General features: G+C 38.9%; 1 protein-coding gene across 3 annotated transcripts in view; it reads right to left on the minus strand.

Moving 5' to 3' along the window:
* pds5a (PDS5 cohesin associated factor A) overlaps positions 1-13766 on the minus strand; it is a 31268-nt gene that overhangs the window by 15094 nt on the left and 2408 nt on the right. For all 3 annotated transcript variants that reach the window (XM_042484932.2, XM_042484933.2, XM_088075395.1), the window contains exons 3-12: positions 7325-7528; positions 6697-6783; positions 6480-6577; positions 4503-4629; positions 3327-3407; positions 3032-3172; positions 2222-2337; positions 1523-1617; positions 1255-1400; positions 278-429 (exon numbers count right to left, since the gene is read on the minus strand). In XM_042484932.2, coding sequence (XP_042340866.1) covers positions 278-429; positions 1255-1400; positions 1523-1617; positions 2222-2337; positions 3032-3172; positions 3327-3407; positions 4503-4629; positions 6480-6577; positions 6697-6783; positions 7325-7528 — 1247 coding nt within the window. The remainder of the gene's footprint in view (positions 1-277; positions 430-1254; positions 1401-1522; positions 1618-2221; positions 2338-3031; positions 3173-3326; positions 3408-4502; positions 4630-6479; positions 6578-6696; positions 6784-7324; positions 7529-13766) is intronic.

Here is a 13766-nt window from a genome sequence, read left to right on the forward strand (position 1 = left end):
AATGATCTGTACAAATAAACTAGTCTAGACCAGAGAAGTATCACTAGTCTTACCATTCAGCATATTCCCTAACTTCAGTGGAAGTCTCACAAAAGCATCAAAGAAACGTATTATACAACAGACACAAAGTACCTTCAGCTTTCTGAAGACTAGTTAGTGGTTTCTCGAAACGTTTATGCCGTGTCTCACTGCAGTGCACCCTTAAGTAATGCTAAATAGGGCTAAAATGATGTTCTTTTCAACATTCAAGTATTTACATATGCGTGTTTATGCTCACTTGTCGTCGATGCTGTTCTGATAGTAGATGTGCAGCAGTTTGTCTTTGATCCAGCTGATCTTCAGGGCGGACTCTTTGCCGGCCTCGTGGTGCAGACAGTATTTCTTATAAAGCTGAGCCAGGCCCATCATGGCTTCTTTACGCACACGCCACTGCAGGGGGAGGCAGCAGAGGGAGGAAAAAACAGATCCAGAAGACAGAACTTCATTAAGAAGAAGAAAGCAAATGTAAAATTATGGAGGTATTAAAAAGAAAAAAAAAGCAACCTGGTGTAGAGAGAAATTCTTGTACAGTTATGTCATAAACAAAAAAAAAACAACTTTTAAGCTATGGATTAAAGCCCTTTAAACCACCTGACTTTGGAGAAAATTTACCACTCTGCAAGAGTAGAGATTTTATGCTGCATGGCAACTTTTTTTTAACCTATGCATAAAACAAAACATTGAAATTGATACTGCAGTTTTGCAATACTGACCCCCCTGTTTTGTAACTCTTTCTTGAAATTGTTATTTTTGTTGTTTCTTGTCTTTTTTGCTTTGTGTTTTGTTTTGTTTGTTAAATTTAGGAAATTTTGGAATTCTTACTTGTTTAATTTTGTGTCTTACCTATTATCACTGTCACATTGAATTTTTTTCTATGTACTTGTGATCTTCTGTGTGACCGATGTTACTCTCTTTGTTGAGTGGTACAGTGGGGATGAGGCTCTGTTTTTAGCAAAAAAACCCAAAAACTAAACAAATCTAAATGTTATTGTGGGTGAGATGCCTCCAAAGTTAGGAACTACTGAATGAAAAAAATGTAGTTATAGTTGCTATAACAATATGAATAAATGATGTAAAGGGCTCCAATGTGAAATTTAAATCAGTAAATCCACCTGCTTCCAAGACTACCCAAAATGCCATCTAACTCATCTCCCTCATGGCTATCACAACATCTGCTCCACTGATGCACCACCTGTGAGTGCAGAGTTGTCTCACCCTCTTGTCTAAGGTCCGTTCTCGTACGAAGCCCAGCAGCTGGTCATTAACCAAGTTGAGGTCTTTCTTCCCGGCGTTGATGATGGTGACAATAACATCGTGACGGATGGCTTCCTCTGGGTCGTGAGAGCGTACCTTCAAATACTCTGTTTGTGAATAAAGACAAACATGTGTAAATACATTTTTTTTGTTCAGAGTTAAATGTGAAAGCACTGAATTAAAGAGTAGAGGGAAGAAGACACAGCGAGACAGGAAAGCGCAGACACACCTGTCAGGTCTCTGGCCAGGTCTGGGTGGTTCATGAGGCAGTGGCTGGCAAACTTCACACACTCTAGCCTGACTGGAACGTGGATGTCATTGAACCTGGAGGAAAACAGCGGTTATTAGATGACAAAATTAAATAAATTACACACTGAGAGAAAGCAGGTAGTCAACTTATGCAATTTGATGTCTTTAATTTCTATTAAAGGTTTTAATGAAAACCTGCCAAATGAAAAACAATTGTTAGTAACAGCTCTACCAGGAAGACTAGGGTTCATTTGCATACTGTTCTCCTTCAATATTTGCTGTCAATTCAGACAACTTTTCATCCAACTATTTGCCTCAACCAATCCTGATCAATTATCAGCTTTCCTTTTTTGCCTCAACCACTTAATGGTATAAAAATCAGACTAATTTTATCATTTTTCTATCTGAATGGGGGGGAATTCCTACTGTGGCTTCATGAGTTTATCAGATCTTGAACTGCTATCAAGGAGGTACTTCTTTACAAAAACCTTTTTATCCATGAATAGAAATTTCCACTTTGTATTCTATAACAAATTTTATCACTTTTTTTAAAGACTCCCTTTTGATGGAACTGGATCTCTTTAAATAATCACTTAATGTATATGTGTGTGTGTGTGTGTGTGTGTGTGTGTGTGTGTGTGTCTGCCTAGTGTTTCTGCGTAGTGTTGATGTAACTCACCGTCCTAAAAAGCACTGCCACAGTGGTCTGTTCTGTGAAGCCAGCTCTGAGTCTTTGGCCCCAAATAACTTTGCCAGCAACCGAACAACAGCGAGACGCTCCTCGCCATCATTGCTCTGCAAAAAACAAACAAACATAGAAACAGAAGCTGCCTTTTTTTTGGCTCTTTTTCAAACTCAGTTTATTTACTCCTGCTCACTCCCCTAAAGCAAACAAAACAGTGAGACACTGTTAAAATTGTGCTCTGATCGAGAACTTGCACAACTCTCTAGCATGTTTGCACACATAGCTGGGAAGCTTCAACAGAATCAGAGAAAACAACATTCAAATTGACACATATTAACATTTTTTTGTCTCCATGTTTCGGCTTTGTGATTAAATAGCTATCAAGAGTGCACCCGCTTCACATCCAGTGTCAGTTAAGATCGGCTCCAGCTTCCCCTCTGAAGATATCCAGGTATAACTAATGAATGCATTTATTGTGCCACAAATCTGTGAGTCTAAAAAAACATTTGTCACTCTTAAAAATAGATGTTCTGGGTTGCCTGGCTAAAGGTCGCTTTACCATAATAACACAAGACGGGTATTATCTGACACCACTGAGAGGTTAAACCAGCTTAAAAGGCCCCAAACACAGACTGCTTGAACTTTAACATGTCAGTTTGTCCATTAATCATTAATACTTCTCCACAAATGGTTCAACGATGACGACACAAAATTACATCACTCATACTTTTAAAACTACCTGTTGTGTGATTAATGGTAATCTTTTGAGTAAGACGTGTGTGTGTGTGTGTGTGTTGTATTAACCTTAAGTTTAAACTCCAGCTGTGGCATGACAGAGGTAAGCAGCATAGGGTCGATGGCAAACAGTTCCTGGATGAGGTCAAAGACGTGCTCTGATAGGTCGCTGACTGATGACTTGCCCATCACTAAAACCTGATTGAAGAACTAAGGAAGAAAAAAAACACAGCATGAGATAACTACATAATCAAACAGCATGTACTCTGGATACAGACGGCAGTTTACGTCGACAGAGTCTGAAGACGAGAGTGAAGAAAAGAAAAACACAAACTGGAAACGAATGAGTGATGCTGCTACTCACGTTTGCGATGCACGTCTCGATGGTCTGGACGGTCTTCTTCAGCAGAGTCTTGGCAAGATCGTACGCCTGCTTATTCAGATTCTGTTCAGAGGAAAGATTAAAACTGATTAGTTAGTTTAAGTGTCAATGAAGATTTCACTCAAACATTCACTGAATGCAAGGCTCATTGTTGCTATTGTCCACCGATTAAGAGATTTTCAGATTCCTTTTATTTGTCATTTTTAAAGATTATTTTTTGAGGGCTTTTATGGCCTTTATTTGACTGGATAGTGTGAGCGAGAAAGGGGGAGACAAAGAGGGGGGCGACATGCAGCAAACGGCCGAGGTCGGAATTTAACCTGCGGCCGCTGCGGCGAGGATACAACGCCTGTATATGGTGCCGCTCCATCCACTGAGCAACCAGGCGCCCCGAATTTGTCATTTTTATGCTTAACATAAAAACGAAACTGTGTTTCACACATCTACCACTTAGTAATTCAGTGCAAGACTGTAAACACTGTAAATCAACTGATAATTGGTGCACAAATAAATAAGCTAAAATTACACTAAAATAGAATAAAATAAATTGTTTTAATGGGAAGGAAACAAGATAAAGGAAAAAAGAGACACAGTTCAAGTTTAGAGTGATAAGGGTGCTCAGAAAAGGATTCCATTTCTAAGAAGCAAAGAGGGTGTGAAGAAATGCCAAAGAATGATAATGTTCTGCTCATATCTCACAATGTAACCAGAGTAATTTCAGTGTTTGTGCTGCAAATGGTAATTTCATGATCTGATTTGATTTGTATCCACTGTTTTGTTTTAACCTATTATACATATATAAAATAAAACATCCACATTTTATTACAGAAAAGACAACACACTTGCATGATTATATCTGATCATTTAAAGTATCATGATAATTATGAATTGATAATGTATAATTACATCTGGTGATCTTTAGTGCCCCCCCCCCCTTTTCTTTAATGTTGTCTTTCTTTCTTTTTTGATATTTCTATTGTCTGTTACCTGCCAAAGGACTATGGCTGTAAATGTATTATGTTAACATTTCTATGTTATACTTCTGTTCATTAAAATGCTTTGTCCCTTTTAAATAAACATTAAGTTAAATTCAATTTATGAACCTACGAAATTAATACAAACACACAATAACTTAACGCATATGAATGTGTGTCCCACCTTGTGTGCAGGGATGAGGTTAATGAGGATGGTATCCAGCAGCTCCTGCGTGACTCCGTCACCCTCCATTATGATGGAGCTCATCAGGTCCATCATATGCATCTGCACCTTCTGGTTATGGCTGTTACTGTGGAGCAAGGCACAAAAATGAAAGAAAAACAGAAACAAGACTGAATATAGACCTAGACCTCTATCAGTCAGCATGTTTTTAAGTAAGCAAAACGTGTTAAGCCGAAAGTAAAATTGAAGCTCATCTATACGCGACATAACAGATTTAAGCGCTTTCAGAAGGATGCGCTGAAATATAAAAAGGAAAAACAATGTTATTACAGTGTTTGGAGGGCTACATTTGAAGTGTATTTCACTACAGATCACTACATGCATGCCCTAAAATGTAATTTGTAATGTATTTATTTAGATTACTCAAACCAAGTCACACATTCTGAATACTTCAAAATCATCTCGCTAAGCTCATTTATCTGGATGTAATATTTTTCATGCGCACAAAACATCACACTGTCCTCTCCGTGCATCTACTCTGTTATGCAGGTGCACAGCACACTCTTTATAAAAAATCTGTTCTTAAGAAATTCGTGCCTCATATGAAGTTTATACTGTGTCCTAACAGCGAGCAAATGTAGGTCTCTGCCCACACTGAATCTATTGAAAATGCTTCTGTTATTGTAATATTTACTGGAAGTGACATACCAACAGCAAATAGGTTGTTATTGTTATTAGTAATGGTCATTTAGCAGATACTTTCAGCCCCCTTGTGATTTCCCTCCAGCCAGCTGCCACCTTATTTAGGTTTTCGCAGATAAATGAGGTGTTGTGCAGATAACTCCTCATTTCAACTACATGAACACACTGATCTTTGTCCATTATGGAGCTTTCAATGCGAACCATAGGAATAAATAGACACAAGGCATCGGACGAAAGTTCAGCTCAAAACAGCAGCACTGCATTGCTTGTTGGCAGTTGGAATATTCCAACAGAGAGACAGTGCAATCAAACTGACACTGACATGCAGCGCATTCAGTCAGAGCACGGTGTTTGAGCAAATAAAACAAAACAAATAAAGTCATTCCTTCAAGTAATTGATTTTTAAAGACAGTATCTGTATTCAGAATGCCACTCACTATCACTCATACACTCATTTGGCTGAGCCTTTAAAAAAGGAAAAAAAAGAATACCAATCATTAAAACTATAACTGTAAGTGTATAAAGTTTATTATTTGTACTTGAAATACGTGACTTAAGCGGCATTTGCACCGCCTGTTCAAGGCAGGAATTATTACGCTGTTATACCTCCCCGTTGTTGTGTATATAATGTGCAATCGCAGAAAGGGAGGACAGAGTGGTCTCGCCTCTGAGCTGGAAACTGAGGTAGTAACAGCACCAAAACAAAATCTGTGTAAAATGTGTAGTAGAAAAGATGTGAATGTGGGTGGCACGAGCATGACGTTTTGATGAGGTGTTTATGTGTGCGACCCACCGTGGGAGATTTACATAGCAGCTGATAGCATGGCGGCTAATAAAAAGAAGAAAAACAGCGGCTGTAAATGTCCCCAAACTAGTATAACAATGAGATTCAGGAGCTCCTTATCCTCCGAGCAGAGAACAAGATCAGTTGTCATATAAGAGAGAAGATTAATGACTACCACTGACATGGTTTTGTTATTGTTTATAGAGCTCTGCTGCCGTGTATATTATATGTCACGCAAGAGGCACGTGAGCATGTGTTTAATGTCACGCCTGTCATGGCTCTTTTGATTGCGTGGCACGAGGCCTCCATTGTTTGATTCTGTGTAAAAATGCAGGGGTCGTATAAAGGGGGGACTTGGTTATGGCCCTATAGTGTGATCTCTAGGTAAAACCGGCTTTAGTTACTTTTATTTCGTTACTCCCTAACCCTGATTATAAAATATAGAGAGATTTCACACAAAAGAACACAGCAGCAAATAACAATTGCCTTACTTGATGACAGAAAAGAGTGTTTTGAAAAGCTGGATGAAGATCTCGTTGCAGTCCTCCAGTTCAAAGCATATGTTGTATGATTTCACCCACGCCAGGTTCTAGAGAAACACACGACGACAAGTTATTCCGTCACCAGCTGCTCGTTTTGCTGTTTCCTTGCACAATCAACAAAACACAAGTTTAGGTCCTGGTGTTTTCTATACAATAAGTGTCTCACCTCCAGCAGGTAGAAGTATCTGTTGAACTGAGGGCTCTTTGTGTCTTCCAGTCCCTTCAGCTGTCTGGTGATGAACAGGAAGATGTCCTGGAGATGAGACAGGAAACCAATGGAGTTTATTGTTTTCATGTTAGTATTGGTGAGTGCTTGGAAAAGAAAAGAAAGTTCTTGGCAAGCTCTTAGCATAGCTGATTTGATCAGAACAAGCACAGACAAAGTTAATCACGATGTCAGCCAACATTCACCTCAACGTTAGAAATCTCGCTGTGATTTTGAAACACTTGTTAGATGTAGATGCCACTTTGATATGGAAATCCCGCAGCAAACTTACAAATGTCTCTTACTACTGCCCATTTGTACAATAAAACCATTTTTTATTGCATTTTTTCATGGCACTGCCAAAAGATGAGCCTGAATGAATTGGAGACTAATGACTTAGAGAGGTAGCTATAAAATCATTTTATAACATAATAGAATTACTTTTTCCTTTTATGTTCATGTCCTTGTTAATTAACTATGGCACATAAAATCTACATGAAAATCTCTGCAACTGGTGTAACGAGCAACACTGAAAAAAACGCTGCTGCTTGATGGAGGATTGCACAGTTACCCAGGGACGGCTCCTAACCTTGAGTTTGTCGTGGGAGGTGTAGGGGGCCTCTGGAGCATAGATCCTGAAGATGTCAGCCAGACAGCAGGCCACCAGTAACCTCACGTCTTTATTGGGGTTCCTGAGGAAGAACTCTGAGGCCAGGTGGAGCGCCAGGCCGAGGTACTGCTGCTTCTCCTCTTCAGAGTCTTGGTCCATGTCCATGTAGGTTTTCACAACCATCTGTGGAGCAGAGCCACAAAGGACGAGGGTGAGAGGGGAAACATTTTGGGCAGGCTTTAGTCAAAATGAATAAGGCAATTTGAATATTTGACATTAAGAAAAAAAAAGTCTGCATCACAACTTTTGTTTGACCGTTTTCTGTAGCGCTTGTCTAGTGTATTATGATGAAGACGAGATGCTCCGTGGAGTGAGGTATCTTTGAATATAGGAATATATTATTATTTATATATATTTAAGTCTGTTTTACAGTTTCATTACTTTCTTTCTTTGTCACTGTATTATTTTTACCATATGTATTCATTATTTTACTTAGTGCTTTTATCCTTTAATTTACCTCTTATTTACAGTTTGAGTATTTTACTTATTTACTCATCTATTTATTTATTTATTTTTAATGCTATTATCGTGTTATTTATCAATCTATTTATTTGTTTACTTTTAATCTATCTGATTATTGGTTTTATCCTGCCTCTGGTGTTTCCTCACTTATGGTGGCATTTCCTCAGTTCCTGGTTTTAATGAGTGCTATTTCTTTTCTTCTTTTTTATTCACATGCTTGCATGTTTGTGTGTGAGTGTGTGCATTGGGGGGGCAGGTTATTGTATGAAGCACTTTATGTTACAGTTCATTTCTATGAAAAGTGCTATACAAATAAAGTCTGACTGATTGATTGACTGATTCAAAGCTTCTTTTCATCTCTAGCTAAAATATCAAAATTTCAACAGCAGCACTTTTATGTGAACTGGGAGCACCTGCAAAAGGCCATTGAGATAGTGGTACATGATTCTGGCTGTCATAATTAACTGTATCTAACTTTATTTAAATAGAAACTAGGCACATACAACTGTAGCCCCTTTCACATTACCTCTTCTAGATCCAAATTTCATGTTGTTAAGCAAAACCTATGACCCCTTTAAATCACTTCTTACAGCCCATCTTTATAGACCTGCTTTTATGTGATGTTGTCTATCTTCCTTTGGTCTATTTTATTCATCTAGTTTTGTCCATTTGGATTACATCATACCAAACAAATAAGGCCCAATGGTCAAAATAAAAGGGGAAATAATATTCTTAATATTTTACTTATGAAGTTTTCTAGGTTAAACTACAAACTCTGATGTCTCAAGAAATTGCGTGCACATCAATCTTATCAAACATCTCAGCTGTTATGCATAAGCACTAGGACGCCATGCTTTAGTTTAAACTACCACTTCCTCTACGACAGTGATGAGTGAGTGTGTGTATATGAGAGAGGTGAAGCAGAGCAGTGGAGCTCACTATACAGCCAGGCAGTCGGCAGGGGTGGGGGATGGGCCAATAGCTCCAGCAGACTGCAGAGCACAACACTCACTCCTACACACACACACACACACACACACACACACACACACACACACACACACACACACACACACACACACACACACACACACACACACACACACACACACACACAGTCCTCCAGCCCTCAGCCGAGCTTAGCTGAAATAGTCACAACCAAGCCGGTGAAGGCTCTCTCCACAGAGGCGAATGAGTGGGCCTGTAGAGCTGTGGGGTATGTGTGCACCTTACGTGTATTGTAGTTTATTTGGACAGATTTTAGGTTCGTTGTGAAAATATGTTTGACATGTTTTGAAATGGCTGTTGATGCACAGAGATTTAACAACAATTACAGTGTTTCCGCTTAATGTTTAACCAAAATGACGCCACATTTTAACTCTGTAATTCATACAAACAGCTCTGATTACATTCCTCTACCCGAGGTGGAGTCAAAAACATCCCATGTTACCCCTCTTCCTTCATTCAAACAGGTTAACCAGGGTATGAAGCCTCTGGCTGTGATCAAACAGGCAACAGCATGACATGACAAAAAAAAAAAAAAGAAAAAAGAGTGAACCAGGATCCCAGTCATTTTAATGCGACCAGCGCTGTTGTACTGGTGTAGACAAGTCTAGGCCACAAATAAATTGTTCACCATTTTGGGAAATAGACTTATAGACTAATAAAGTTAGATGAGAAGATCGATACCACTCTCATATCTGTATGGGGAATATGGAGTTGGAGCAAGTTATGTTAGCTTAGCACAGTGACTGGAAATGGGTAAACAGCTTGCCTGGCTCTGTCCAGAGGTTACAAAACATACCTATCAGCACCTCAAAAGCTTACTGATTAACAAGAACTTGATTCTTTAAAGGTTCTATATGGGACCTTCAGATCATTGATATTGCACCAAACCACTATTTGCTATGCAAAGATACAGTGGAGTACTGGTGTCCTGAGGAGTAAATTAAGTCAGGCTACTTCTGTAGCTACATTTACACTGCTTGTTCAAAGCAGGAGTATCAAACCGTTATGCCACCTAACTGTTCTGTAGGTGGCACAGGTGTGACATTTTGACGACGTGTTTGTGTGTGACCCACCGATATTAAAGAATAGATATTAAAAAAGCAGCTGTTAGCACAGCGGCTAATACTAAGAAGAACAGCAGCAATAAATATCCACAAACTGGGAAAATGACGAGATTTGGGAGCTTCTTACCCTGTGTTCAGAGGACGAGATCAGCAGAAATATAACAGAAAGTAAAGTAAACGATGGTGACTGTCATGTTATGTCTTTGTTATTGTTGCCAATGCACTGATTATAAGTAATGCTAGAGGCAAAAGATTGTGGTTAAATGTCACACCCGTCATGTCTATTTTTGATGGCGGGATGTTGCGATGCACACAGCGTCATGATGCCACCAAGGTTTGGTTCTGTGTAAAAATACAGAGGAGATATACGGAGGGGGGGGGACTCGCTTGGTGTGATGTGTGTGTAGAACCAGCTTGTGTATGTTGGAATCCGAGCTTCTCTGTGGTTTGTTGAAGTAAGCCGGTCTAGACATGTATGCACTCAGGTGCTTGTATCACACTGACTAGCTCATCGCCGCCGCTTTGCACTCTTATAAAGGTGGTTACTGTGGACATTAAGATCCTGATTAACACCATTAACTCTGTCAGCACTGTTAATGTTGTTTAGTGCTGTTCATGGAGTTCAAACTGTCAGCAGTTAGCCACCGGCTCAGCCATTTTCATGTTTAGAACAGTGTCTGAATAACTAATATGCTCTGAATTTCACATGGAGCCCCTTTAACCATGCAAAACCCAAAGAGGGATAATAACAAGTAATAGCTTTTTAGAGGGTTACACAGGGGATTATTTCATGGCCAGGCACCGTCATTTCCTGAAGTCTCTGCAGGTTACATGGTGTCAGCAATCAGCAGAGTCTCCACCACAAACTCACTGTGATGACGAGATTCCAAACGGCTGTGGCTTCAATTTGACATATTTACCGTTTAAAAACAACAGTGGGCTCCATCTTTTCATTAACTCTCAGCAAGGTTACGGGTATTTCTAAAATGTTGAACTATTCTTGTAGCGAAATGAACAGATTTTCCCTGTGAGAAATAAATTTGGTTTGAAACATTCATCTCCACAAAACACAGTTTGATCAAGCAGATGTTGTGTTGTGTCTTCTGTTTTTGCACACAGAGCTTTTCTTTGATAGATCAAAGAGTACATGACCAGTCTGTGCTGGTAAAAATACTTTGCCACTGGGTTGGCCCAGTTAGCTAGTACACTTTCCAAACTATAAAACAATATTCTTTGACTTATTTCACCAGCAATGTAAGCTCTGATGACGGCTGTTGGTGCCTGAAATAATCTCTTTTATTACATTACTTGCATGTAGGGAGGGAATGACAGTTATTCACTATACACTACTCTTGTGATCTATGACCCACAATTACCATTTGATTATAATACATACAACATACCATCATTCCTACAAAACTTAATATATACAAAGTCATGAAAATTGATGCTCTGGGAGAACTATCTTTATCTTGCCATGTTTATCCACTGCATTATTTGTATGCTTCCATTTGAAGTTTGAAAGCAGCCAAGATAAATTATTGTTATAAAGTATACAAAGTTGAAACCTTTTCCAACACACAGCTAATATTCAGAGTTTCGCTCCTGGGGTAGCAATCTTACAAATTAATTTGAATCTAATTATCTGGGTAAGAATTAAAATCTCAATTATTACCAATTCTCAATGGAAACAATAAAAGAGCATTATTTTTGGGCTCGTGCTCAGCTGAAACGCATTTGTGAATTGCTCAGACTCATACAGAATAACAGTCAAGATTCTTGTATGGATCAATTTCTCACTCATCCTCATTCCTCTACCATGAAGAATGGGTGGGCCCACCAACCATCACCAACTAATAAATCACCACTGACAATCAGGCAGTTGGCAGGTTTGGACTTGGGTTGACTTTCCTGGAAGAGTTCCTGCAGTGGCCATGAGGGTTCGTATTTTTTTTTTCAATGTTATTAAAAACTATTTTGCTTTTTGCCTATAATGCGAAACATATACTTATCACATTTAACTTTAAATTCAAAAGAAACAACAGTGAGTTCCTGCCTTCTGTAATTAAATGTGTACACTATTAAATGTTTTCAAAAGAATAGTCCCTAGTACCAATTCTTCCTTTTAATTTAGTCAAAAAAAATTATGATGCTCTGTATTAAGCTTGGCTTGTTGTGTAAATCCATCCGTAGATGTTTGACCACAAACACATAATGAAATTCACTAAGTTGACTTGTGATTTATCACAAGATAAAATACCTATTCTGCAATTATTTAGTCCTCAATGCCTTTCTGCCACAGTCTAGGATTGTTAACGACTTCCATGCATTCTGAATTTTGCAGCACACAAAGTAGGGTTGGGCAATATGACAAAATTTTCCACTGTCAGCCCAAACAACTGCAGACTACTGATATATTTGTGCATATATGTGTGTGTGCGCACCACTAACAAAGAAGTGATTTTTTTCCACTGAGCTCAAACATATTCTAGTTGATACTCATGAAAAATTAAAAGAAAATAAAGACTTACTTGCTTCTTGTTATAATACTGACATGAGTACTAATTTGAATAGGGAGGACTAAATGAGAACTGTGACCTACCTGGTGCTATATCGACACTTTTTGACCTACCACAAGCATTCCACCAAAACACAGAATGCCTTATGATACTGGCTGGGTGTAGATGAAAGTGAGTAAATAACTGGGACATGAAGTTTAAAAAATAAGCCGTCTTTTGACTAACTGCTCTGCTGGCAGTACAACAGGAATCTCCAATCTCTTCCTTCAATCGGCTAGGTTACTGCACATGCATTTAATGTCAGCCTTTCCAACTCACAGCAGTATACAGCAGAGGTTAAATGGATGTGTGAACATCTGTCTTGCAAAGTCAACAACGTGCCATTCAACACATTTGTCCTGCTTGCCAAGGCCAAGGGTTGTGTGCTTTATGGTCACAATGCTGCTCTATAAACAGTTCTAGGATGGCAGAAAGACAGATAGAAAACTATCTAATTAGATTAAAAAGATTCAGAACATCCCCGTAAAAACAGATACACAAATGCTGAGGGTCTGAATGGAGGGTAAGTGGAGATGTGGATATCAGGGTGAGAATGTCAAACAGGGTTAGAAATTAAGTTGTTTTGTCCACCTTCCACTATGGCTGGTGGATTCAAAAATCTATCAGCCACTAAGAATATTGCAATTGTTTTGGTGAGTTAAACACATCCAGCAGCCACGCGTATATTTTACCAGTGTTCAGCTGATGCTAGCTTCCAGCCCTGTTTTACACCCATGTTTGAAGTGACTATAATCAATATTTTTACGACTAATATTTCAAAAGTCAATGTGAAAACAATATGACAAAATGTGAAAGGAATCACTTGTAGTGATGAACCCATAGAGAATGAGCTCCTAAATCTGAAGCTTGTCTCTTCTTTACAAAGCTTTTATAGCAAGTTTCAGCTCATTGTTTAGCAGCCTTAACTTTACTGTTTTGGTTCACTCTCACTGCTCTCATTGCGTCATTTTTGGCAGCACTGACAGTTTTTTTGTACGCTAAGCAACAGCAGACAGACACAGCGACTAGCTGGTGATCACAGAGGCGCATTTAGAGGCTAATGAGCCAGATATATCTCCCAGGAATTGATAGAGAACAAACACAGAGCTAAACAAAGTGCAAACTGGACTTTAAGTCGACTCCAAATGAACGATAATGTTGCTCCATAACTGGTAGATGTGTAAACAAGCGAGTGCTTCCTAACAGTGTCACATCAAGTTAGGGTCACAACTTGTTTTGTCTAGGTACTAGGTGCAAATGATACCATAA

The sequence above is a fragment of the Plectropomus leopardus genome, chromosome 3 (assembly GCF_026936395.1).
Source record: "Plectropomus leopardus strain MGB_pleo_1.0 chromosome 3, ASM2693639v1, whole genome shotgun sequence".
Taxonomy (NCBI): Eukaryota; Metazoa; Chordata; class Actinopteri; order Perciformes; family Serranidae; genus Plectropomus; species Plectropomus leopardus.